Source organism: Elephas maximus, chromosome 22 (assembly GCF_024166365.1).
Source record: "Elephas maximus indicus isolate mEleMax1 chromosome 22, mEleMax1 primary haplotype, whole genome shotgun sequence".
NCBI classification, from domain to species: Eukaryota; Metazoa; Chordata; class Mammalia; order Proboscidea; family Elephantidae; genus Elephas; species Elephas maximus.
This window is the reverse complement of record NC_064840.1, coordinates 11,883,866-11,911,816: the sequence shown is the minus strand read 5'-3', so window position 1 is coordinate 11,911,816 and position 27,951 is coordinate 11,883,866. Positions and strand designations below refer to the sequence as shown.

General features: G+C 50.6%; 1 protein-coding gene across 5 annotated transcripts in view; it reads left to right on the top strand.

Annotated features, from left to right (window-relative positions):
• Positions 1–27,951, top strand: part of RBM19 (RNA binding motif protein 19) — a 176,820-nt gene that overhangs the window by 35,847 nt on the left and 113,022 nt on the right. For all 5 annotated transcript variants that reach the window (XM_049865132.1, XM_049865129.1, XM_049865131.1 and 2 more), the window contains exons 18-21: positions 659–719; positions 4,935–5,014; positions 6,848–6,903; positions 8,643–8,759. In XM_049865132.1, coding sequence (XP_049721089.1) covers positions 659–719; positions 4,935–5,014; positions 6,848–6,903; positions 8,643–8,759 — 314 coding nt within the window. The remainder of the gene's footprint in view (positions 1–658; positions 720–4,934; positions 5,015–6,847; positions 6,904–8,642; positions 8,760–27,951) is intronic.

Sequence of the window (27,951 nt, the reverse complement as noted above, 5' to 3'; positions counted from 1 at the left end):
GGGGTCAGAAGATCCTGTTTTTCCAAATTTACACCTGGCGTCCCTATTGGAAACCCTGGTGGCGTAGTGGTGTTAAGAGCTATGGCTGCTAACCAAAAGGTCCGCAGTTCAAATCCACCAGCCGCTCCTTGGAAACCGTATGGGTCGCATGGGTCCAGGTTTGGGGGTTTTTTTTTAGCTATTACATGATACTTAGTAAATCTCTTGACTCTTCTGTGCCCTCATTTCTTCCTCTCTAACTGGAGCAAGACGCCAGCCCAGTTGTCACTATGGGGAGCTCTAAGGGACCAACCAAGTTTCTTAAAGTAGGCTATCATCCAGTGCTTTGAAATGGTTTGCAACCCCAAGATAGTATGGGAAATCTGGGGGCCACAGGGTCTGACCAGGACCCTCACCTGCATGGTGGTTAAGAGCCTGGGCTCTGGAGCCTGAACACACCTGACTCAGAGGGTGGCTGTGAGGACCGAATGAGGTGATTGGGGAAGGGCTTAGCGCAGGCCTAGCCCACGGTGAACGCAGCCCCTGTGGAAGCTGTGCGTCTGTTCTGCCTCTCCGTGCCCGTGCTTGGGTGCGCAGCCTTTGTCTTTCGAGATGTGGCCACACGGGTGGTGGGATTAGCCTGGAAGTGCTGCTGACACACGTTGACCTTCTCTTCCAGGTGTTTTCCAAAGTGGGAATGGTGAAGAGCTGCTCAATTTCCAGGAAGAAGAACAAAGCAGGTATTACCTCTGAACCCTAAGCTAGAAAGTACTGATTCCAAAGGAGACCATGTAACTGTGTATCAGCGTGAGGAGCGGTGACTCTCGCTTGTTTATTTTGAAGGTCCTCTTTTTTTTTTTTTTTTAATAATTATTGTTGTTGTTGAGAATACACACAGCAGAACGTACACCAGTTCAACAATTTCTACACGTACAAGTCAGTGACGTTGATTACATCCTTCAAGCCGTGCGGCTATTCTCACCCTCCTTTCCTGAGTTGTTCGAAGGTCCTCTTTTGTTGTTGAAGCAGCAGCACCCCAAAACTCCCGTTTGACTTGTCTAAAAGGGTCCCACTCTCTGCATCCCTCAGAGACTCTTGACTTTCAGTAGAAGCAGCCAAGCACATCAGGTTCTTCTAAGTCTCAGCTTTTCTTTGTCCCCTTAGACCGTCAGAGATGGCTTCAGAGCAGGGCAATTTAGTGGGCAGGCAGGCTTGACCCCATTCAGTGGTAGAAGCCGCCCCTCCTCCCGGCACCTCTCTGCTCTGGAAGCTTCCAAGGAAATGACCGATACCGGGGTTTTCCTCTTCCCTTACAAGGGAAATAACCCAGACATAGAGCATTGGGAGCACAGCACTGAGCACAAACCACGCACCTCCTGGCTGCTGGGAGCCTGGGCTGAGCAGAGGCACACTCATCCTCTATTTGGCTGCAGTGTTGTCGCCAGTCTCCTGGCCTCCGCTCTGGCTCTTCTCTGCCCTGGATTCCTGAAGACGACGGAAAGGGAGTAAGCCCATGGGTTGTCACAGCCGTGCAGCCTCCATCCCAAGCCCCTTTTTAGGGATGCTTCATGAGTCACCTCTTCCCTGTGTCCTAAGCTCCTACTAGGTCCACAGAGCTGAGTGACCGAGAGGTCTAATCTGTTGCCGTTGGGTTGATTCTGGCACATAGCGACCCTATAGGACAGAGTAGAATTGCCTCATAGGGTTTCCAAGGTGGAAAGCAGACTCTCACATCTTTCTCCCACCAAGTGTCTGGTGAGTTCAAACCACTGACCTTCTAGTTAACAGCCAAGTGTTTAACCACTGTGCCACCCGGGCTCCTTGCCGAGAGGTCTGGGTGTTTCTGCTGCCTCCGCTCAGCCCGCTGGCCTCTGCAGCCCACTCCTGCGTCCTTTACTTGCGTGCTGTCCCCACCACCCTTCAAACACCAATCAGGCCTAGAGACCCCCGTGCTATCCCTCAGACAGTTCCTGGGGGCCACCAGGTGGCGAGCACCATTAGTGACACAAGATTGAAGAAGACGTGGTCCCCGCTCACAAAATACTCAGCCTGGTTGGAAAGACAGATACGCTGGTGGTTAGAGGACAGTGCCGAGTTGTGTGCTGGAGAGAGGCCCTGGTGGACAGGAGCACAGCACAGGGCTCTCCAGGCCAGACGGGGGCCTGAAGGACAGCAGTGAGTGTGCGGGGGAAGCAGGCAGGAGCAGGCTGCAGAGGCCAGCCTGGCTGAGCAGTGAGTATGTGGAGGCAAGAACAGCACCCAGAAAGGTAGGCAGGTTCCACATCAAAGCAGTGTGGATGTCAGGCTGAAGAGTTTGGGCTTTTTTCCTAGAAGGAGCGGGAGCCATGGAGGGTTTTAAGCAGGTGTGTGGTGTAGGAGCGAGGGAGTCCTTGTTCTCCAGGAGAGGTCCCTGGGTGGAGCAAATGGTTTGCGCTCGACTACTCACCAAAAAGATGGTGGTTCAGACTCACTCAGAGACACCTTGGAAGAAAAGCCTGGCAATCTGCTACTGAAAGACCACAGCCTTGAAAACCCGGTGGAGCAGTTCTACTCTGCACACATGGGGTTGCCATGAGTCAGAATTGATTCGATGGCAGTGGGTTTGATTTTTGTTCTTGTTTGCCAGGAGCTTTGGATTGAGTTTGGGACCCGAGAAAAGACAGCTAAGTACCGAGCCCATGACAGAAAGGATGAGTCGCAGGGGGCTCAGGAAGGAAGTAATCCTTGAAGCCTAGGGGTGAGTCAGGCTGGGCAGAGGTTGGCACCCAGACCAGTGGGTTGAGGTGTCACCAGCTCCACTCAGGCCTATCCCCGTGGGTGTAGGGTCACTCTCTGCAGCCTGATGCCCCGTGGAGCCTGGGGGTGCTCTGAAGATGCCTTAAAAAGTTATCTGATGTCTCAGTGTACTGAGCAACTCTTAAAGCACACACACTGGTGTTCCGGGGCCGCCGTCAGCGAGCCCTGCTCCCTGGGCCCATCTACCCCCGATGGGGGAATCTAGACAGAGTGTCTGTGTCGGTTCAGGTGGCAGCAGGGCAGAACCAGCACTCTGCTCAGGGCTTAGAAGGGGTGTGTGGAATGAAGGTGCAGGCTGAACTCAGGGAGCCCCCGGGGCATGCCAGGCAGCAGGCCCTGCGGGAAGAACCCCAGTCACCTTGCTGAGCCCGAAGGGGCCTGAGGACTGGAGCCGCAGAGCTGCCAGCCAGAGCAGAGGGTACAGGTTGCACACGTTCGCTGCTAGACCCATGCCAAAGGGAGTCGGGGGGCATGGAAGGAATCAGGACCCCAGCCTCTCCTGCACCCTCCAGCCTCAGATCAGAGCTTCCCATTGACTGAACCCAGCAGGGAACCAGAGGGCAGCGCTCTGCAGTGCTCCCCAGGGTATGGAGAAGGGCCGAGAGGGCATCTGCAGGGTGTCACTGACCGGGGAGATGAACTTGACTCTCTTACAGTTGCCTCTTAGGCAGTCCGTGTGCATGTTTTCAGGGTCATACACCGACATCACCCCCACCAGCTGACAACCTTGAGCGCAGGAGAGCTTTCAAGTGATCAGCTGAAGAACAAACACTGAACGTCACCACAGGGTGGCACTGCCTGTCAAACAACAGCTCTGTTTGCGCCTCTCTCCTGTGGCCAGCAGAACCACGTTTGGGCAATTAATGGAATTTCTGCCACTTTTGGCTCTCCTTGTCCTATAACGCTGGGTTTTGAATGGAGTGCAAGCAAGCTGGTAGAGTTAAGATCCTCAGGTCTCAGAAACAGCAGGAAGGGGGAAAGAGAGGAGCCGCTGAGTGAGTCAGAGTTAGAGACCGTTTTGGACCCATTAGACTTAAGCCAATCCTCTTCAACTGTGGAAAAAATAGAGAATAAAAGTAACAAACTTGTACAAAATGCAGGGAAGAAGCAGTAAATTCTGTGTCAAAAAGGGCAAGACGTAACTGTTGTAATGTGAATGGAGTTGGCCCGACTCGCTGCAACCCCAAGGACAGTGGAACGAGGTCCCATGCCATCCCCGTGGTCAGTCGGAGATCAAACCTCGGGTTTTCATTGGCCGAGTTGGGGGAGTGGACCACCGGGCCCTTCTTCCGCGTCTGTTCTAGTCGGGAAGCTCCACCGAAGCCCGTTTAGCATCACAGCAACATGCAAATGTCCACCGACGCCTGGGAAGCGGCTGCACGAGAGGTGCATTGGCTGGGAAGCACCTGGGTCCTCAGCGTGAAGGCAAGAGTTCTACCACTGAAGCCCCACTGCCTCGCGAGATGTAACGAGAGGTCTTATATTTTTTAGTTCCCTGTGAAAGGACTTCTCTCCCCCTCCCCTGCCAGCTCTTTTTATTCACACACACACACACACACGCAACACACACACGCATAGGGATGTATCTGAAGTCAGGAACCAGACATTTCTGATAAAATTTTGAGACCTTCTTTGCTACCTGAACTCTTGCTACTCACTACCTAGAAGCAGGAAACCAGAGGTTTCCCTCTCTGACCTTTCTGAAACTCAGCAGTCGGCCGGCTGGCAATACTCATGAAGAGTTGGTCTTTGGGCATGTGACTTTTCCGTGTGTATTCATGCTATGCATTGTGTATGGACGCCAGGACTGCACACACAGCGGCTTTGGCGCTTGTCATAGGAGTGGTCATCCCTGTTAGCTCCCTCTCCCTCCCCAAAGGCGGAATTCTATTATGAAGTTAATTATCATGTCAATCATCTGTTAATTAACAGTCATCTAGGCCTCAGGTGGTGGTTTTATAACCTCGTGGCTGATTCTTCAAGACGACTACTACTGAAAGGCAAGCCAGGAGCTTCCATTTTGGGGGGATGAAGGGGAACGTGAAGAGAGAAATGACACCAAGGTCCAGATTGCCTGGGAGCCCTTGCACTTCACCGTGTGCTCATTCCGCGTCTCCCTCCCGCTTCTCCGCTAGCTGATCTCCATCTCTCTCTTCCAGGAGCACTGCTTTCCATGGGGTTTGGATTTGTGGAGTACAGGAAGCCGGAGCACGCCCAGAAAGCTCTCAGACAGCTCCAGGTAAAGCAGGGTTCTGATGCAGTGGAGGCTCTTGACAAGCAGTGAGGGGTTTCAGCCACCCTCCAAAATGAAAATGTACGCGGGCCAGGCCTGTGACCCAAGAAAAATGAAAACCCTCCCTACCCATCCTGTAGACGCTATAAGTCATTCATTCAATCCAAAAATATGCACCAGGCGCCTGCTTTATGCTAGGCCTGGGGGGGACTGGTGAGGCACCGACAAGGTCACTGCTTATATGGAGGAGCACCACTGACTAAGTACACACCATCAGGCCATGGTAGGGGCTTGGATAGAAATTAGGCAGGTGCTGTCATGGGGGAAGGAGAAGCAACAACTCTAGATTGTGTGGTCAAGGAAGGCATCTCTACGGAGGTAACAGTTTGGCTGACATTTAACTGACAAAAAGGCCCCTGGGTGGTGCAGACGGTTTACCCTCGACTGTTAACCTAAAGGTTGGCTGTTCAGAGTCAGCCAGCAGGACCACGGAAGAAAGGCCTGGCATTCTGCTTCTATTAAGATTATAGCCAAGAAAACCCTATGGAGCAGCAGTTCTACTCTCTAACACGTAGGGTCTCCATGAGTTGGGACTGACTTGATGGCAACAGGTTTGGCCTTGTTCGTTTAATTGGCAAGAAGGAGTCAGCTCCACAAAGGTCTGGGGGAAGACAGTCTAGGAAGAGAGAGTAACGATTGCCATCGAGCTGACCCAACTGATGATGACCCCGTGTGTATCAGAGTAGAACTGTGCGCCATAGAGTTTCCAGTGGCTGATTTTTGGAAGCAAATCGCCAGGCCTTCCGAGGTGCTTCTGGGTGGACTCAAACCTCCAAATTTGATGAGCAGTCAAGCGTGTTAACCAATCTCACCACCCAGGACTTTACACTGGGGGCGCAAACTCAGGTGCCTAGGCAGGTGATGTAGGTAGTACACAGGTCAGGCCTACGTTAGCCAGTGTTCTCATGCCCTGTCTAAAAGGCCACTTCTTGGCCTCCGCGGTTGTTGCTTCATGTGAAGGTGGGCCCCAGGGATACCAGGTCATCTGTGTTTTTTGTTTTGTTATGGTTTTTGTTGTTTACTGTTTTTTAAGAGCCTGGAAGTCCAGCTTTCATATTAGACATCATGTACTCATTTAACTTGAGCTCTCCGAATCCAGGGATCCATCTGTTTGTCTCATGTAAAGACTCTGTAAAATTCCGCTCGGCATACTTTGCAGTCTTATATCCCTGTACGTTGCTGTGTGCACACGTGTATGTATTGCTGTGCGGAACTGTTTATACGAAGCTGTCTGTGTTGTATTTTATCAGACATATCAGGGCTTTTTGAGGGTAACTGTGCTAACACACCAGTTCAGCGTTGAGGTACTGATGGTAGAGCCCAGCTTCAGAAGCAACTTGGTTGCAATTCAGAATTTTTTTAAAGAGCATACAAACTAAACCAAACTCGGTCTGCCGGCCAGACCTCAGGGGCTTCCTTTGCCTGAAAATGTTGATAGACGATGGAAAATTCTAGGCCGGTTGAATGGTTTAAAGGTCAGGCCCCACTTCTCTGCCCCTTGAATGGTTTGAAGGTCAAGCCCCACTCACGGCTCGAGAACATTGGAGGCCTGGGTCTCTCTGACCGCCAGCTGCGGCCGGGCTCAGCCTGAGCGATTTCCAGGAAAAGCCAATCTCTACTCAGTTCCGGTGAGCCCCTCTGCCTGGGAACAGTCTGTCCTCCCTCCGTGTTTCCTTTTCCCGTGTCGCCCTTCAGTCAGGCTTCTCTCTGATGAAGGGCAAGGATGTGGTAAGCATTCCAGGAAGATAGACAGACGAGCTGTGTTATCTTACTTTGTAGGGTCATGTCGTGGACGGCCACAAGCTGGAACTGCGGATTTCGGAAAGAGCCATCAAGTGAGTCCTTGGTGTTCTCCCCTTGCCAGCCGGTCTCTCTGCTCTGGCTGGCTGCCCTGGAGTCTGTCTCGCGCCCTTTAAGCCCTCCCCGCTCCAGCCCCTCACCATTTGAGGCTCTTCGTCATTAAGGTGGAGTCACCTTTGCCCAACTCCGACACCCGTTTCCCTGATGAACAGGGCCGGGACAGCCATTTGGGCAAACGTTTTAATACCATTTATTATAACAAAAGGCACAGTGCAGGAGAGGCAATCAGATCGTTCTCACCTTGGTGATATAAATAAGCCAAGGAAGAGTCCCAAGTTGCCAGTACTTCAGACGAACCAGAAAAGGCTATAAAATGCAGGGCTTTGCCTTTATAGGCCTTTCTTTCTCTGAGCTGGACAACAGTGCCCAGAGACGGCCTCCCATTAATTTGAAAGAGATTCAGTAGACGTTAGAGATGGAAGCAGACCAATTTGCCAAATGACCAGTTTCCGGAAGCGCTGTGGTATTTTTTCAGCGTTTCCGTTCTGCCCCAACATCTCCACCCACTTATACATCTAAATGGACGAATACACTTGAGGTGCTCCCAGCAGTGCCCAGCACAGAACAAGTGCCCCCTGTACGCCACTATTATTATTGTCTTTGTCATTATCATCCACCTGCCTCAGGTGATAAAGCGACCGCCTCCAGCGGGCCTAGAGCTGGTTTAAGATATTTATTTGCACGTCTTCAGCAAGTCAGTCGTTTGCTCTGGTCGTTCAGCAAATTAGCTGCCAGCGAATTGACCTGGAGCTGCTGCTTTCTCTTCCCTCTTCCTCTCTTCTCTAACGGGGCCTGTGAAGCCAGCGTAGACCGTCTCTGGTGGTGTTCACCCATCACAGTGTGTGCAATGTGGAACATCTTTAGCGGGAGGAAGGCTTGGCATGAAGAGTCCTGGGAAGTCTAACGGGCCTCCAGAACTGTGGCATCAAAGAGGAAGCCCAGGCTGAGCCCCCACAGCTTTGGGTTGTAATCTCGGAGCTGTGTGCCCTTGAGCAGTGCCTTTGCCTGCGCAGTAAAATGGGATAACCAGAAGGTTTACATACTGTGCCCGGAACAGTGCCAGGCATAAGTGCACTCGGCCACAGCGGCAACCTTTTGTTTCGATCCGCTTCCTCCAGGGAGCCAGCCTGCAGTCGGCCTCGCAAACTCTCACTTCCTGCCCGTACGCACTTCGTCATTCCGTACCGTGTAGGAGGCGCTGTAAGGGCTGGAGGTGCATTTCCTTGGGAGGTTGACATTCAGGAGCAGTGCTGTCCAATAGAGCTTTCTGTCACGATGGACATGTCCTGTATCTGCACTGTCAGTCAGCACAGGTGGCCCTTGAGCCCTCAAAATGCAGCTAGCGGAATCGTGTTCATTAGCTATTGCTGCGTAACAAAGTACCCCAGAACTTAGCAGCTAAAAACGGGGTTTGTGTTTTTAAGCCACTCATAGCCCCGGAGTCTCTGAGATGGAGGGCAGCGTACCCAAGGATGGGGTGTGTCAGCTGGACATTCGCAGGCATTCTGGGGTGAAGAGGGTTATGATCCGTATCCCCCAGGGGAAGACTGCCTCCCTCCTCTTTGGTCCCTGAGCCCCTGGGCGCAAACTCCCAGAATCCTTCATCTGAACATAAGACAGGAACGTCGGTTCCGGGTGGGAAAGGGGTGCAGTCCGTGTAGGCAGGAGCAGCTAGGCCCCAGATAACCTGTGCCCTCTCCCCTGCACCCTTCAGGCCAGCCACAACATCCACTCGGAAGAAACAAGTGGCCAGAAAGCAGACGACCTCCAAAATCCTGGTGCGGAACATCCCCTTCCAGGCCCACAGCCGGGAGATCCGCGAGCTCTTCAGGTGAGAGGCGCCAATGTCATCTCAGGGACCCGTGGTCGGGCAGAGAAACTGCTGGAGCTTTGGGGAAGGCAGCCTTTGGGCCCTGGATGGTTCCGCTGCAGGCCAGCGCAGTAGCCTTTGAAAGGTCAGCTTTTGACTGCCTTTGATTTATCACCCTTAACCTCAGAGGCTGGTCCCAGAGCACTGGGCAGAGAAAAATCCAAACAGCTAGGCCCCCTCCTCTCAGAGCGGGCAGGAAAGGGCAGGCAGCCTTCTCCATCCCCGTCCCCAACCCCTGGGAGGGGCAGGAGCCCCGAGGGCTAGAAGCCAGCTCTCTGGTGGCCTACCTGACATTCGTCACCACCAGACTCCCTCCTATGGTTTATGTCGGCAGTTCTCGGCCTCTGCTGCACATTCAAATCACCTGGGACTTTCATAAACCCACCTTTGCTATGGCGGAGCCCTGGTGGCACAATGGTTAAGTGTTTGGCTGCTAACCTAAAGGTTTGCTGTTCAAACCCACCCAACAGCAATGTGGGAGAAGGACCTGACCATCCGCTCCAGTAAAGATTGTTGTTATTCTTGGGTACCATCGAGTTGGTTTTCAAGTCCTAGTGACTGCACCTGACAGAGTAAAACTGCCTCACAGGGTTTTCTAGCCTGGAATCTTTTATGAGAGCAGATTGTCAGGCCTTTATCCCGCTGAGGGTTTGAACCACCAGCCTTGGGTTAGCAGCCAAGCACTTACCCATTGCTCTACCAGGGCTAGATTACAGCTTAGAAAACCCCATGGGGCAGTTCTACTCTGTCATGTGGGGTCACTATGAGTCATAATTGACTCCATGGCACCCAACAACAACCTTTGCTGCAGCTCCATACCCAGAGTCTGACTCCCTTGTCGGGGTTGGAACCCAGACATTGGTATTTGGGTAAATACTCCCCTGGCGATTCTAATATCCAGCCAGACTTGGGGACCACTGGTCTCAGTTGCTGTCCATGGGGAGCCCCTTTTGAAATGAGAGTGCATTCGCTGCAGCACAGGGGTGGAAAACTCAGCTCTCTCAGGGGCCAGTAGGCGATGGGAGCGGTAAAGCAGGCTGGTACCTCTGCACCCCCAGCTGTGCTGCGAGGCAGGTGTGCCGATTCCATAGGACCACGTCCTCTGACGTTTTCAAAGAGAAACGACATTCTGGATTCTTACAGGAAATGAGTTGGCAGCTAATACGCATAATACTGCATAGGACAGTCTGTGAGCCAAGTACAGCCCTTGGACCATTAGTTTGCAACCTCTGTGTTGGCTTGAGACACTGTGTGGTTTTTCTGTGAGTTAGGTGTCGCCCAGCACCAAGCCCTGAGGGAAAGAAAGGACTTAAAGAAGGGACTTAGAGGAAAAGGTTTCCAGCCAGGGCACTCCTGGGTGATGGCACATATCAGGTGGTGCAGGGAGACCAGCTGGCCCTCAGAAGGGACAGCAGAGGCAGCGAGCCCCAGCCCAGCCAACCGTCGAGGCCTAGCTGGGATCTAAGCGTGTTTCAGTGACCTACAGTATCTTGGGTGAAAACTTAACGGTAGCACGTACTAGGTCTCATTACTCCAACTTGTGTCTGTTGATTTCTGGCCTGGAGCTCAGAGGAGGTAAGTCCCTATTAGAATTACCACTTATCAGCTTGCAAGGTAAAATGTGGAGACAAAATGGTCCCGTGTTTTGGAAACTTAAAGAATCATCTTGGTGTAAAACCTACCTCTTGGCTCTCACTCATTGGTATAAAAAATGGGAGGCTGTTTGGGGAAGTTGCTTCAAAAATCCTTGTCCGTCTGCCCTCTTTATTCTAAACCTACGTCGGCCTACAGTTCCTTAATGGACGGGGTTTGTTGCATGCTGACGCAAAGACTTGGTCCCTGCAAGGTTCTCAGTACCAGAGGTCGCAGAGAGGATCCCAGGGACCCTGCATGGCCTTAACAGCCTGGGGAGATGGAGCCAAACCCTGGGGGACATTTTCCAGCTCCCTGCACCAGGTAGATCCATCTAGAGCAAAAAGTGTGGCTGTCCTTAGGAGAAGGTGTGTATCCTCAGCCTCGCGTGCGCCTGCTCATTGTAATGTGCATCTGCTGTTTAAAAAGCGTCCAGTTTCAGAACTGGCAGATCCAAGCAGGCTTGCTGAGGAAGTCATATTCCGCCGAAGTAACAGTTCCGCTCGGTTCCGCAGTACATTTAGGATGGCACTGATCCAGGGAGACAAAAGGCAGCAATGGAAGCATGCTTTGTTTAAGCTCATGTTTCATGTTTATTTTTAGGAGACAGGGGATTAGTGTCCCCCGAACATAATCACAGGTGGCGTCACTTCACTCTGCCATTGTTCTGGTGGTAGTTTTCATAAACCCTGTTTTGGGGCACTACTACCTCGCTTTTGTTGTTGGCTCCAGCAGGGGCTGAGGCAGCTCCCAGTGGCGGCCAGCAGGGGGCGCTGTGAGCCTTCTCAAGGAGACCAACCTTGTCCAGGGAAAGCCAAAGCTGGTGTTGCAGACAAAGCCACTGGCCGGCAAAGGTCATTAGCTAGGGGAAGATTTCAGGGTGTAGGGGACCCAGTGTGGCCCACTTTGCCAGGCAGGTTTTGAGGGGTCTTCCTACCAGGGGTAATAAAAGCCACAACTCCCTTTTCTGGAGTGCTAGCAGGTGTCGGGTTCTGTGCTGAACGCCTCACTGTGCATTCTCATCTCCTTTAAGCCTCAGAAGCCCTGGAGGGAGCAATCCTGTCACCCCTGTTACCCTCAGAAGGAAGCTGAGTCTCAGGGTGGTGCATTGTCTTACCTGGGACCACACAGTGGACAAGGGCTTAAATGGAAGTTCATGTGTCCCAGGGCCTTGGTCTCCATCATCCATTGTGTGGTTGTCATGTGTCCAAAAGGAGCCATCTTCCTCCGGCTGGACCACTGTACCACAGGTGTGTCACATAGACCAGGTCCTGTGCCGGGCGTCTGGGCATTTCAGGAGAGACACAGTCTGCTCTCTCGTGGAGCTCTTGTCTAGTGGAGGACCAAGGGGGGAAGAGATAGTGGCAGTGGGTGGCACCTGGAGTGTGTAGGTGCAAGGGCAGGGGCTGGGGGAGAGCAGGGTCAAGGTTCTAAAGACTGACCCCTGGTGGCAGCAGCTCACCTGCCCCCTTGAGCCTCACAGGTGAGCTGGGGCTGCAGCTTCCTGGCCCAAGCCAGAGGCAGTTGTTGTTAGCTAATGTCTAGTCGGCTTCAGTTGATGGCAGTCCCATGCACAGTGGAATGAAACCCTGCCTGGTCCTGCACCATCGCCTGGTCGGATGCAGATCGGACTGCTGTGACCAAAGGGTTTTCACTGGCTGACTTTCAGAAATAGATCACCAGGCCTTTCTTCCTAGTCCGTCTTAGTCTGGAAGCTCTGCTGAATCCTGGTCAGCATCCTAGCAACTGACAGACAGGTGGTGACTGTGTGTGAGGTGCACTGGGTAGGGATTGAACCCAGGCCTCCCACACGGAAGACGAGAATTCAGCTGCTGAAAGGGCCTTTCCTGTGGGCCCCCAGCCTTCCCTCAAGCCTCCCTGCACCAGCGTCCAGCACTGAAACACTCAGCCCCCCAGAAGCAGTCAGGCCAGAGCCGAGAGGCGGTGGACGTCCACATTTCTGCGGGATCATCATCAGGGACCATTCAAGACTTACCTTTAGGAAACTCAGAGGGTAGACAGAGAAGTGGATTAGGACACGGGGGTCCTAGTCCTCTCTCTGCCACTCCCTCCCTCCTTCTGGGCCTCAGTTTCCCCCTTCATAAAATAGTAATAGTAATGGAAACATATGCTGTTACCTGTTGTCAGCAGAGGCTTGCGTGTTGCTATGATGCTGGGCAGGTTTCAGCGGAGCTTCAGCTAAGATGGACTAGAAAGAAAGACCTGCTAATCTACTGAAAAATGAGCCAGCCAAAACCCTAGGGATCACAACAGTCGTGCATGGTGTCAGCGTGAGCAGGGACCAACTTCACGGCAGCTGACGACAACGACACTATGATGGTAATGTAGTAATAAGCGTTGGTGTTTATCATTAGAATGTATATTTTCCAAGACTGACCTCTGTGCCAGGCACGGTGCTTTGCACTTTTACAAGTCCACTTACTGCAACAGCTTTGTGGCATCGTTCTTGTCGACTCCATTCCCTTGTGAAGACGTCAGCCCTGGAGCCTGAATTCCCAGCCACTCGGCCAGCTGGCTCCCGGCTTTCACCACGTGGCTGCCTCAGGGACTGTTAAGAGGATGAAATGAGATTACGCATATGAAGCACTTGGTGCAGCGCCTGGTACAGAGTCGACCAAAAAAACCAAACCCTTTGCCATCAAGTTGATTCCAACTCGTAGCGACCCTACAGGACAGAGTAGAACAGCCCCATAGGGTTTCCAAGAAGCGCCTGGTGGATTCGAACTGCTAACCTTTTGTTTACCAGCCGTAGCTCTTTGCCACTACAACTCCAGGGTTTCCTGGTACACAGTAGGCAGTTAAACGTTAATGGGGGTTATTCAAGGACACAAAACCAGCGGGGTCATGATTCAAACCCAGGACAGGTCTGACTTTAGACAGAGCCTGTGCCGTTAACAGCAGTGCTGAGCTCGTGGATGGACAAGAATCCTTTGAGGTTCTCTGCAGAATTTTTTCTCCTTTCTATCAGTACATATGTGTGTGTATATCTATATAGGTATATATGGAGCCCTGGTGGTGCAGTGGTTAAGTGTTTGGCTGCTAACCAAAAGTTTGGCAGTTCGAATCCACCAGCTGCTCCTTGGAAACCCTATAAGGCAGTTCTACTCTGTCCTGTAGGATCACTGTGAGTCAGAATCAACTCACTGGCAATGGGTTTGTAATGGGTTATATATATATGTATGTATGTATGTATACATGGAAGGAGCCCTGGTGGCACAACAGTTAAGTGCTCAGCTGCTAACTGAATGGTGGTTTGAACCCTCCAGAGGCTCCACAGAAGAAAAGACCTGGCGATCTGCTCCCGTAAAGATTACAGCCAAGGAAACCCTATAGGGCAGTTCTACGCTGTCCTGTAGGGTCTCTGAGTTGGAATTGACTGGACAGCACCCAACAGTAACCTGTAACCCAATGCCATTGAGTTGATTCAGCCCTCCCCCAGTGTAACCCTCTCCCCCTCGCTGGGTTCTGGGTCAGAGAGAGTCTGTCAGTGAGGTGAGACCCTGGCTGAACCTTGCCATGTTGTCTGCTAAGGGGAAGTGTGAGAGAGAGAGACATGGGATGCCCCAGCCTTGCAAGTGCACATTCAGGCATGTGGCATGTGAGGGAGCAGACAGCTTCGCCCACAGCCAGAGCAAAGGAGAAGTGGCCCACTTCGAAGTACCTCGTAGAGGGTAACAGCGTTCACAGATCCTGTACCTTAAAGGCTGGCCTCGATTTGAAAAACGTCCACAACTTAGAACCATCATTTTTTGGGTAATAATGATAGCGTAGCTCACGTCGACAGTGCAGTAAGATTAAGGATTCCTGGTCTGAACCAGCCCACCGGGTTCACATCCCAGCTCCACCACTCGCAAGCTGTGTGACCTTGGGCAGGTTACTTAACCTCTCTGTGCCCCCATTTCCTCATCTGGAAAACGGGCATAGACCTCCATGCCACCTACAACCTCAGAGGGCAGTGGTATGGGGACAGTGCCTGGCACAGAGTAAGCGTGGTGAGGGTGTGCTGTGATCGTTGCTATTGAAAATGAAAGGCCTTTGCTGACCCCTGCCTGTTCTCCCACAGCCACTTTACCAGTCCACCCTAGCCCACCTCACAGTGGCCCTTGCATAGCTCACTGTCATTGTGTGGTGGTTTTGCTTAGTGTCCCCAGACCATAAGGACAGACACTGTCTGATTCCCTGCCATGTCCGTGGTGCCTGGTCTGTAGCACGCTCCGTAATACCCACTGAGTCATAGACGTACTGTGCTAAGCTTTGCTTCATGGATCCTGATGCAGATAAGGCATGGGGGCCCAGAGAGGGTTAGGAGTTTGCCTAGGGTCACACAGCTCTGCAGGGGCCTAGCCAGGCCTCCTTCACTCTAGAGCCGCACCTCAGCCCCCTAGAATTGTCCCCAGAGCGTGTCAGCTCTGGGCGGCCAGTGGACACTGCCACAGACAGGCTGGCCGGCAGCTGCAGGTGGAGAGCTTTCTGCTTTCATCCTGAGCGTCTGTTTTTTTGTTATTCTTTGGAGGTGTGAACCACCTGCTAGGATGTGAATGGGTGAGTTCATAACAGGTGTCTGCGGGCCTTAGTTGCACGGCTTGCATCTCCTGTCCCCAGCGCACCTGGTGCGCCTCACTCACTGGTCAGCGTCTGTCCATCCCTCGCCTCCTTCCTCTTCATTTCCTCTCACTGTGACCATGACTGCAGGGCGGGGCCCAGGACAGCGTGCTCGCCTGCACTCCTCCCTTGCACAGGCCCAGGGCTGCCTCCCGGGCAACCCCTGGCTGTTAGCAATTCTTTTCCAAAAGCCACAGTGAGCCCTTTAATGTGCTCTTGGCAGAGACTTGAGTGAGGTGGGGGAGGCGGGTTTCCCATTCCCCAGACCCTCAGGGAAGAAGCTCTGCAAAAGTCAGCAGCCGTGGGCAGTTCCCAAGAGCCAGCAGGACGATTCTAGAAGGGAAAGCTGCACTCAGCCAAACTCTGTAAGGGGCTGGAGTGAGAAGGGACAGGGCTGTGACCACGGCCCCTCCCCTACCCAGGTCATCTACCAGATACACCTCTATGGAGGGCCCTAGACGGGCGCTGTCACATCCATCGGCCATGTCCAGCCACACTCGGTTGTTCTCGGACTTTCTACAGCTGCTTTCACGCCACAGCAGCAGAGTTCAGTAGTTGCGGCAGAGACCGAACTGCCTGCAAGCCTAAAATATTTGCTGTCTGGGCCTTTACAGGAAAAGTTTGCCAGCTCCTCCTCTCAGTGAAACACAAGACCTAGTGAAGATGAGCCAGACCCTAAAAGAAAATAGTCAAGGCTTGGAGTCAGAGAACTAGCTTGTTGTTTTTGTCTTTTAGTTTTAATTACACAAATAAGATACTTTATCTTCTCTCTTATGAGAAGATATCCCTGGGTATATGCCTTGCAGGCTCTCTCCCAGTCTGTGGGTAGCTTTTCACCCTCTTAATAGTGTCTCTTGATGAACCCTCACCTCCCCACCAAAAAAAAGAACCAAACTCAGTGCCATCAAGTCAATTCTACCTCATAGCAATCCTACAGGACAAAATAGAACTGCCCCATCGGTTTTCCAAGGCTGTAAATCTTTATGGAAGAGGACTGTCATGTCTTTCTCCCTCGAAGCACCTGGGGGGTTCAAACCGCCTACCTTTTGGTTAGCAGCCGAGTGCTTAACCGCTGTGCCACCAGGACTCCTTATCATTTGATGCACAGAGGCTCTTTATTTTAATATTCTCAGGTTATTGTTTTTTCCCCTTGGGATTAGAACTTTTTGGGTCGCGTTTAAGAAATCCTTGCCCACTGCAGGGTCATGAAGCTGCTCTCCTGTGTTTTCCTTAGAAGCTTTAACCTTTCACTTTTAGATATGCAGTCATCTGGAATTCATGTTTGTGTGTGGCATGAGGTAGAGATCCAGGTACGTTTTTTCTCCACGTGGATATTCAGTTGGCCCAACATTGTTTATTGAAAAGACCATTCTGTGCTCTGTGCTCTGCAGTATTGCCTTTGTCATAAATCAGGTCACTGTGGATGTGAGAGGCTGCTTCTGGACTCTCGTGTGCTCCGTTGGTCTATTTGTCTGTCCCTGTGCCAGTACCTCACGGTCTTAATTACCAGGGCTTTGTAGCTGTGGTCTCGATCTCTGGTGTCTTTGTTCTTCTTCAGGTTTGCCTGGGCTCCTCTTGGCCCTTTGCATTTCAGGTGTTTGGATTTTCTTCCAAAGCTGTGGAGGTTTTGAGCAGAGGGAGTAGTGGAATCTGACTTGTCTTTGTGAAAGATCTTTTTGAGGGGACTGGTCTCGAAGGGACAAGAGCGGATGAGGCACGACCAGCGAGAAGGGTTTGTGGTCACCTGGACAAGAGGGGGCGTGGTCTGGAGCAGGTGTCAGCCTTGGGAGCAGGCAAGGAGTCAGTTGGGGACGGGTTTGCAGAGCCTTGCTGGCAGTCTGAATGAGGGGAGCAATGGAGAGAGGAATGGAGGACAGCCCTATATTTAGGACCTACGCAACTAGTGGGTCCTGTGCCATGTTTGGCGACAGGGCAGTCTGGGGGGACACCAGCTTGGCTGGGAGGGAAGGGGCATCAGAATGAGTGAGAGCCACTGTGCTCATTTAAGAACTATCTATATGGGATCAAACTGACAACGGCAACTGGCAAGAGTAGATAGGAAGCTTAGGGAACAGCGAGTTATGTTAATGGCGGAGGAACAACTCAGAAAAGGAGGGTGAGAACGGTTGTACATCTTGAAGAATGTAACCAAGGTCACTGAATTGTACATGTAGAAATGGTTGACTTAGTGTATGTTCTGCTGTGTGTATGTTCAATAGCAATAAAAATAAATAAAAGTAAAATAAAGTCAGTGAGCAAAAAAAAAATAAAAATGAGCGCAAGCGTGGCCCCACCCCTCCAGCCTCCTTGGATGCAGTCGGTGGGACTGTAAGTGCGGGGTACACCCATGTGCCCTCCCAGGGACATGCTCAGAAGCCGGGGGCGGGGGCTGTGTGCAGGAGGCTGTCCGGGCCCCCTCCTCCGCCAGCCCCAGCCCAGATACCTCTCCCACAGCGGGCTCTGCGCACAACAAAAAATGGGCTCATTATCCAGTGAGGACCTTGCCTCCGTGGAGATGGTGCACACCTGGCAGGAGAGGATAGAAGCAGACCACAGCTGGTTGTTCACATCTGGGCATGGGGGCCCACCTTATCCCCTGAGCTCCTGAGAGCCTCTCCCTCCGGGCAGCTCTCCCGGGGCGTGATCAGAGAGGAAGGAGGGTGCTGTGCCCTGAATGTGGCCAACAGCAATGACGCTGGTGACAGTGATGCCTATGGCTGGTGACACTGAGGAGCGTCACCACGCATCACCATGCAGCAAGTATGGTGAGCACGTTATACAGATCCTGCCGACAGCCCTCTCAGGAAAGTGCTCCTGCTGCCCAGAGCAGTGCAGTCACCTGCTTGAGGCCACACAGTGGCAGAGCTGGAAGCCACCCAGCCCCACAGTTCTTCCTGGAGCCAGATTCTGAGCCTGAGCGTGTCACTCCCAGTCCTGCTCCACGCTCCTGTACACATCCCAGATAACTCCTCACTGAAGGGGCAGTGCCAGAGCTGTGCTTCTTAGTGGATTTGTCCACGCGTGTGCCTGCGCCTGGGGCTTACAGGGAGCATCCCCATGGGGCACACCTGATTCAGGGCATCTGTTAGCCCCAGATTGTCAGCAGGAACGTAAGCGTTGGCTGTATTGATGTCCCTTAGTGGTGTGTGTCTGCCGGGTGAGCCAGGCACTGTTGGCAAGTTCTCCGTGTGTTTACTTAGCACCTACCACAGGGCCCTGCCAGGCCCACCCACCAGTGGGGCTTCTGTGTCCCTAATTTCATTTGCTCCTCCCCTACGCACCCTGGGGAACTGACGCTCACAAGTCAGATGGCGTCCCGGCTATAAAACCTAAGCAGGTGGCAGAGTTGGATTTGCGCTCCCAGTCACGCTCTTTCTGCGCTGCCTTCTCCAGCGTAAATTCAAGGGATGGAGACGTGCCTTTTTAACCCTTTTGTGTATCTGTTCAAGAGCCCTTAGAATACGCCTGTCTTCGGCAGTCGTGGCCCCTGAGGTTTTGAATGTCTGTGATGTTCATCAAGGCTAGTCCACAAATTGCCGTTGTTAGTGGCCCCTGACTCATGGGCACCCCAGACACAATGAAACAAAACGCTACCCAGTCCTGCGCCATCCCGGACACGGCTGGTTGTGGATCGGACCTTTGTGAGCCACAGGTATGTCATTGGATGGTTTCTGGAAGTAGATCTCCAGGCCTTTCTTCTTAGTCCATCTTAGTCTAGAAGCTCCGCTAAAACCTGTTCAGCATCAGAGCAACACAGAAACCTTCCTGACAGGTGGGCGGTGGCTACACATGAGGGGCTTTGACCAGGAATCGAACAGGGCCTCCCACGTGGAAGGTGGGAATTCTACCACTGAACCACAGTGCCTCGTCTACAGATAACGCGGGCTGACTGCGAGCTGAGCGAGTGCGGTGCCGGTTTCAAAGCACCCACTGTTGCCCTCAGGGTAACTATATTCTAAGCAAGTGATGGGCCCACTTGTGGGGGGTGATTACAATTAGCCCGTCAAAACCCATTGCTGTCAAGTCTATTCTGACTCATAGCAACCCTGTAGGACAGAGTAGAACTGCCCCAAAGGGTTTCCAAGAAGCAGCTGGTAGATTTGAACTGCCAACTTTTTGGTTAGCAGCCTGAGCCCTTAACCACTGCGCTGCCAAGGTTCCAGTTGCCAGGCAGTAACCACAGAATGCCAAAGAATCAATTCCACTAGTGAGCAACCCAAATATGGCTGGCATATTTTTTATTTGGGTGAAAGAAAAGGATCTGCAGTTCTTAAGGGACTCCAAGGTCCATATTAGCCAGCTGTGGGATGCAGCTCAACAGAACCACATGGTCTAAATCCCTGATGCCCACCCCCTCCTTCAGGGCATGATCACATCTTGAATCAAGGTTTTAACATGGGCCCCTTGCTGTAGGAGAGGACAACGTGAGCTAACCAGGCTCCATCAGGAGGGAAGAATGAGGGCTGGCCAGCCTACAGAAGGAAAGCCTGAGAGGAGACCGAAGGGCTGAGACTCAGAGCAGATGTTACCCAGAATCCAGTTTCTGCAAAGGGTCAGAACAAACAAATGCACACCTGGCAGAATGGCTGAGCTAAAAAGTTGCGGCAACACAAGGTGCTGGTGGAGACACTGTGTCACTCACACACTGCTGTAGGAGTGTCATATGGCACCACCACTCTGGAAGAGAGCCTGACATTTTATTATTAACCTAAACACACGCTTCCCGTACAACCCAGCAGTTGCACACCTGGACCTTTATCCCAGAGAGGTGGAAACTTAGGTTCACACGAAAACCTGTACACACGTCCATCAATAAATGGAGAAACAAAATGTGGTATGTCCATACAATGAAATTACTCAGCTATAAAAAGCGAGGAGGTTCTGATACATGCTACAACATGGATGAACCTTGAAAACATCATGCTGAGTCAAAGAAGCCAAAAAAGACCACAAAATTGTATGATTCCATTTTTATGAAATGTCCAGAACGTTGTTGTTGCCCTCAAGTCAGTTCCTACTCATAGTGACCCTATCTATGGACGACAGAACGAAACATCAACCGGTCCTGCGCCGTCCTCACAGTTGTTGCTGTGCTCAAGCCCATTGTTGCAGTCATTGCGTCGGTCCATTTCATTGAGGGTCTGCCTCTTTTTCTCTGGCCCTCTACTTCACAAAGCATGATGTCCTTCTCCAGGGACTGGTCTCTCCTGATAACATGTACAAAGTACATGAGACAAAGTCTCGCCATCCTGGCTTCTAAGGAGCATTCTAGCTGTACTTCTTCCAAGATAGGTTTGTTCATTCTTCCGGCAGTCCATGGTATATTCAGTATTCTTCTCCAACACCATAATTCAAAGGTGTTAGTTCTTTCATGGTCTTAGTCATTGTCCACCTTTTGCATGCATATGAGGTGATTGAAAACACCGTGGCTTGAATCAGGGGCACCTTAGTCTTCAAAGTGACATCTTTGCTTTTTAACACTTTAAAGAGGTCTTTTGCGGCAGATTTGCCCAATGCAGTACATCCAGGAGGGTAGATTAATGGCTGGGGGGAATGGGAAGGTTGGGGGGTGATAGCTAACAGGTGCGGAGTTTCTTTTTGAATTGATGAAAATGTTTTAAAATTGATTCCGGTGATCGTCGTTCAACACCACAAATATAGTAAAAACCATTGGATTGTATATTTTAAATGAGTGAATTCGATGGTATGTGAATTATATCTCAATAAAGCTGTTTAAAAAAAAAAAGGAAACTTGTACATGACTGTACGTAGCAGCTTTATTAATAATGGCCGAAAACTAGAAACCACCCAGATGTCCATCAGTGGGTGAATAGTTCGACTGTGGTACGTCCGTACCGTCAAATACTACTCGGCAATAAAAAGGAGCAAACTGTGGATACGCGCAAACACCTGGGTGAATCTCTGGAGAATTATGCAGAGCGAAAAAGGCAATCCCGAAAGCCTGCATACCGTACAAGTCCATTTATGTGACATTTCTGAGATGACAACATTTATAGGGATTTTGGAGAAGAGATTAGTGGTTGGTCAGGTGTTACAGAGGAAAGGAGGTGGCTGAGGCTGTAAACAGTGGTAGGGGGATCCTTTTGATGGAATGTTCTGTATCTTAACTGGTGGTCCTCATCCAAACCTATGTGTGATAAAATTTCATGGAACCAAATACACACCCAAATGACTTATGTAAAACTGGTGAAATCTGAATGAGGCCAGCGGATTGTACCGATGTCAGTTTTCTGGTTGTGATATCGTACCCTAGTTATAGGGTCGCTATGAGTCAGAATCAATTCGACAGCAACAGGTTTCTATGTCAGATGTTACTGCTGGGGGAAACTATTATTTCTTAAAATTGCATGTGAATCTACAATTATCTGAAAATTAAAAGTGTTTAAAAAACGAATATCCTAATCCAGAAAAGATTAGAAAAGGCTACTCCATGCAGTAGTGAGTTTCCCATCACCAGAGGTAATCAAGTGAGGGTTGGGATGACTGTTAAGGATGCTATAGATGGGATTCCTGATGGAATAAGAGGCCAGGCCCACTCCCTATGAAACTCTTCCACCCCAAGAATGTATCAGTGGTAAAGTCCACGGGATCCAAGAAAGGAGAACTTGCCAGGCTTTGGGATCAGCAGTAGGTGGTTTGGCTCTTTGGTTAGAAGAAAGTTCACTCTCTGCAGCCACGCAGACAGTAGCCCAGGGAGGAGGAAAACTAGGGGGAGAGAAGTTATCCCAACTTTTATATGCTGCATAAACAGTTTATACACTTTGTTACTTAAATTAGGCTAATTGAACCAAGGGAAATGAATGAAGAGACTGGCCTAGAAAGTATATTTTATCTCCCAGGATCTATTTTTATATAATAGCGTGACCCTGGTACTACAGAGAATGTAGAAAAAATATTAAACTTCCGTTGTTCGCAGCACGAGAAAATACCATTTGAGTGAGTGTCTCTACCCCTTTTTGAGAGAGCTAAGAAACCAGCACGTAACCTCCTTGGGCTCTTGTTGATCTGCGCCCCTGCAGACACTTGGACCTGCAGGGTGGGCACAAGTCTGTGTTTCTAAAAGCATACCTTTCCCTGTTGAAGGAGTCCGTGGGTGGTACAGATGGTTAAATGCTCGGCTGTTACCTGAAAGGTTGGTGGTTCGCAGCCTTGGAAACCCTACGGAGCAGTTCTGCTCTGCACACATGGGGTTGCCATGGGCCGGAATCGACTTGACAGCAACTGGTTTGGTCTTTGGTTTTCCCTGTTTCTCTGAAAACAGAGCCCTGAGGCATTTGATGGGGATGCAAACTGGGTGATAGTTCCTTCATTCGGGGGGCCTGCTTTGCAGAGACCCTATTCCAGATCCTTCGCTTCTCCTTTCTTAATTATGCTGCTCTCTACCTACAAATACATCCACCGGGGGTTGGTCGGCGGCTGTAAAAGTTCCTGCTCCGCAAACCAGGACCAGCAACACTTGCTCAGATGAGCTGCTTGGGTTATCCAAGTTCTCGTTTTTCATGCTGTCCTTGTGCCTCGGTCATCGGGAGTTGGCTGTAAGCTTGGAAAGGAGCCACTGTGATTTTCCAAATGAGAAAAACACCAGGCAAGGAGTCAGGAGGCCTGAATTCTGGCCCCCGCTCGGTCTCACACCAGTTGTCTGACTTTGGACAGTTGTGTGACTTCTTAGGGCCTCAGTTTGTTGAATGAATCAATGACGGGGTTGGGCCAGGCCGGCCACAGCAGGTAGCTTCTGCCCTCTGAGCCAACACAAATCTGTTGGTCATGGCTACCTAGACTTCTGTACTGGAGGAGTGTGAGACTGTGTTCCAGCTATGCAGGTAATGGCATCATAATTGATTAGTGATGTCTGCCACGGGCCCAGGAGCAGCATCTGTGTTGGGTAAGTGGCTGCAGGTATTTGCCTACAATTTCTCAGTTGCAAGGCCCTCTCTGAAAGGCTTGCCTGTTTCCCTCTGCCAGGCAGGCTGGTGGAGCAGTCCCAACCCAGAGCTGATGGGGAAGCCTATTTAGTTTTCCCCTTTAAAAAAATAACAGTCAACGCTGAGAGTTGAGAAATGGTCCCTGGGTAGCACAAATGGTTTGCTCTCAACTACTAAAGGTTGGTGGTTTGAACCCACCCAGTGGTACCACAGAAGACAGGCCTGTCAGTCTGCTTCTGTAAAGGTTACAGTCAAGAAAATCCCACAGGGCACCTCTACTCGGTAACACATCGGGTTGCAGGGAGCTGGAATCAGTTCAACGGCAACGGGTTTTTGATGGATGAAAAGGGGGTTTCTTTTTGGTTGTTGTTTTCTTCCCTCCTGGGACCAAGATTTCCAAGTTGGTCTTCATTGCAAGTGACATTTTGTTTCGCTCCATGCCTGGGCTGATTCCAGAGTGGGCGACAGAAGCCCAGGCTGTGGGACGGGCGCCCAGGGGAGAGTGTGCGGGTCCCAGGGGTGAGGTGGTGGTGCGCGCCGTCTCTTCTCTCCAGTCACAGGCGGCCACAGTGCTTGCTCTCACCTTGCTTTCACACCTCCGCCTGCGCCATTCAGTACCTTTTCAGTTACAAGGTCTCCGCGCTTTGTCTGGGCTTGTCTGCCGGCCGTGGTCTCATTGTTGGAGCCGATAATTGTGGCGCTGAGAGGCAGCACGCAGTCCCCCGGGTATCTTCAGAGCGTTCTGAGCAGGAGCAGTGGCTGTCTGCTGCGTGTCTCAGAGCTTCCCTTGGAAAAGGGAGATCTCAACGCACTGCTTCTTAGTGAAGGACGAACCCGTCGGTTTAGCAAATACTTACTGAGCATCTCTAAGGAGGCTGGATACTGGGTTACAGAAACAAGGATGAACTCCAGGAAAGGACCTGACCGCCTAGGTTTAGGGGAAGGTGGATACCCAAGCTTCACCGTTTAGGGCAGAGACCAGGTCTTAGAGGACATCTCGTACTCACTTAGTCATCATGGACAAGTTACTTCATCTCTCTGGGACTCAGTGCTTGTCTTTGTATAATGGCGAGATCGACAGCTGTGTCTGGTTTATCGTAAGGAATGAGGTCAATGATGTTAGAATTGGAGTTGGCATTCTTCCTGGCCCAGGGCAGTCATTGTCTGCATCGTGGCTTATGCCTATGGTTCCTAGAGTATGTTAGGACTGTGATAGGAAGCCAGGGAGAAAACCAACTGCCATTGAGTCAACTCAGACTCCTGGCGACCCCATGGGCGTCAGGGTAGAACTGTGCTTCGTAAGACTACACTAGGAGCCAAGGAGCTGGGCTTTCATTCCCAACTGTGCTAACTAGCTGTGTGCTGTTAGGAAAGTTACCTTCTCTCTCTGGTCCTCACCAGAGGAAACTGCAGTGAGGGGGCTCAATTACACGACATTCTCTGAACGGGGCTTATATTCTAAGGGAACGTTTCATAAAATCACACATTGCCATCACAGTGTTCCTCGAGCTTGAATAATGTGCACAGAGCCCTTTAAAGAAAATAAAAGCCTTGTGTCGACGTCATTATGTTTTATCATTGTGTTACTGAAACGTGCACAGATGTAAAACTCAGAGTAAACTGACAACTCACGCTTATGTTCACACAGGACTGTAAGACCACCAGGTCAGGGTTTCAAATTAAACACAAGCAAAATTTAAAATCAATAAAGTTCAAACGGACAGCATTATTTTAGTGTGACGGATGATGTTGTTTTGCCGAAACTAAATTCCGTATGCTAGTTTTAATATTAGAAGGATGTAGCCTCAGGTTTAGATCATTAATCTGCTTCTGTATCTTTACGTCAGTATGCTAATGCCGGGAGTGTCTGCTTGCGTAAGTAAGGACACTGTGCAGAACAGAAATACTGACTTGCAGGCTTTATTTGGCAGTTCAGCACAATCAGGTTTTGTTTATCTAAGTCTCAGCCTGTCATCAAACACCCCTTTTAACACAGTGTCACTTAGCTGTTGCTGTCGATTCTGACTCATAGCAACCCTATAGGACAGAGTAGAACTGCCCCAAAGGGTTTTGAAGGCTGTCATCTTTCCAGAAGCAGACTGTCACATCTTTCTCCTACAGAATGGCTGGTGGGTTTGAATAACTGACCTTTGGTTAGCAGCTGAGCACTTAACCACTGTACAACTAGTACTCCTTCAACGTCGCTTAGTGATTCTATTAAGCCATCTCTGTCACTTAAAAATAAAAGTTAGCATTATAGTCTTAGTGAAATGTCAATAAATGGATAACCAGTTACCCTTGGAACTGGGAAGAGAAAAGCATTTTGTTGTTCATATGGCTAATTGATCTCTTGTTGCAAATGGGTACCATCTGTGTAAAGACAGGTTCCACACAGCATAGCGTCCAGTCCCACAGAGTAAGGCAGTGTATTCCAGCACAGGTCTTTTGAGGTCACCATGTCTACAACTGGGTGCTCTGGGCGGGTCACAGGGCCCCACTTCAGGGTAGTGTTCAGACTACCAGGAACTCTGAATGGCCACTTTCCCATCACTGAAATCGGAAATTTTTTCACAGTACTGTTATACATGTATATAGACATATTTTTAAAAAGTTAGGTTGCATAAATAAAAACAAACTTTTAAAATTATCATACAGAAATATCTAAACTACTCCCCAGTATCCCGCCAACACACACGTGCATACACACACACACCACACACACACACACACAAATCTCTTGGAGGGGCAGCAGACCCTAATTGGAGAAACTCTGTTCTGTTAAATTGGATCCTTCTTTAGTGCAAATTTCAGGCCCAAATACTTGTTGGGTCCACTTAGACCTGTAGATCTTTTTCCCTGCCAAGCTCACTTGTGGTTGAAATGCTACCGATTTAGATGCAGTTTACTCTATTAGAGCTGGTTGTTCTGCCGCTTGGCCACCAAGGTTAAATGAAACTCCTGGTGCTCTTTAGCATGTCCTGGCAGTGTGGGTATTTGCCTGGGAAAGGGATGTGGGCTGAGGGTTCAGTAAGGTGACCGCAGAAGTCAAAGCAAGAAGCTGCTGAGTGAAAAGAGAGGGGCTCTTACAGCTACAGGCTTTGTGCAAAATCAAACACAAATTCCGAATATGGGTTTTAATGTTTAGGTACAGCGATTCAGAGCAGCAGTGTCATAGTCTGTGGAAGTGGCAGCCTCAAGAGTTGTGCAGTATTCAACCTGTACAACTGAACGTGGCAGCCCTGGGAGTCCATCAGATCAGTGTTTAAATCCTCGTGCCTCCATCTCCCGCCTCCGAGACTGGGACATCCTGAACCTGAGTGTGTGCATCTGTAAAATGGGGACCATAGCACACACTTGCCAGGGCATTTGGGGGATTCAATGAGGAAGTGAAAGTAAAGCAGCTAGCCTAGGACCATGGTCCCCAAACTGTGCCAAGGCACCTTGGGGTGCCACAGTGAAATGTGCCGCAGGCGGTTGTAATTTTTCAAGGGAAACAGTGGCATCTGTCAGGGATGGTGTGAGCTACTACTACTAAGTTGTTTAGACCTAACCAGTTAATAAAGGGATGGTTAGGTGTTTCTTTTTTGCCCTAGGGTGCCATGAGAAAAATTGCAGACACACCAAGGGTACCATGAACCAACGAAGTTAGGGAACCCTTGGCCTAGTGCTTGGTGCAAAGTCAGCACTCGGTAAATAATAGAGACTATTTTATTATATAGTCCCTAGGCAATGCAGACAGTTAACGCATTCAGCCAATAACCAAAAAATTGGCAGTTGGCATCCACCCAGGGGTGCCAAGGAAGAAAGGCCTGGTGATCTACTTCCATTCCGAAAATCAGCGGTGGAGAACCCTGTGGAGCACAGTTCTACTCTGACACACATGGGGCTCCATGAGCAACTTGATGGCAGTTGGTTTGGGGTTTTTTGGGGGGAAGTCAGGATGGCGTTTAGTGTTTTGTTTTTTAATTACCTCTGAGAGCCAGAACTCACCAGGACTGCCTTGTTTTTCCTGGTCCTGAGAGTTTTCTGCCTTTAACATAGTGCAGTCTTACCACTTTTCTGTTGCTCTCTATTAGTGGAAAATTGTTGCGTTTTCCTTCTCTGACAGGTTTCTGCCTCACACAGGTTCCAGCTTTCAAGGGTTTTACTGTATGTAACTGGAAAGGCCGTGCTGGCCTCAAGATTCCATTTTGGTTCGATTCTTCATACATTTCTCCATCTTTGTGGGGCTGGAATTGGAATCCAGGGTTGTTGGCTGTTCTTCCCACCTCCCCTCTCTTCACCTCTGCACTCTTGTAAATCCATTGCTGGACACTGACTCCCCAGCCCAGGCTGTTTACAGTCATCTCAAAGGGCTTTATGGAAGCATCCAAAACATGAAAGTCTCAAGAAAATTCATTCACTTGAGAGTCCCAGGTTCGCCATGTTCCTGGCCCGGGGCAGCACCATTAGCCCAGAGTCGGGGTACGGCTCCTCCTCCCAGTTAGGGGACCCTCTCTGCGCAGCCTGGTTTCTGTGAGGCCTCTATGTGGGGACGGCCCCAGCCACCCTAGACATTTAAAGCAACCACGGCCCCTAACCAAGAAACCTCCCAGAGCTCTTAGCACCATGGCGCGTGGTGAGCTGCTGTTTTCTGGAAGATTCGAGGGTTTTCCCTCAACTGGAGCAAGTGAACAGAGGACGTTACAGCGAAGACCTGTGAACCCAGAGACCCAGGGCTTTCTGTTGGTTTTGTTTTATTTCCCCTCTTCCCTCCAACCACTTCTGTGGCCACCTCGGCTATTGGGGTACACATTAGCCTACAGGTATCAGGTTAAACTATAAATATGTGATCATCTTTGACCTACAAACATGGCACTGTTTGTTATTAGGTGCTGTCGAGCCGGTTCCCACTCTAGCGACCCTACATACAACGGAATGAAACGCTGCCTAGTCCTGCACCATCCTCACAATCA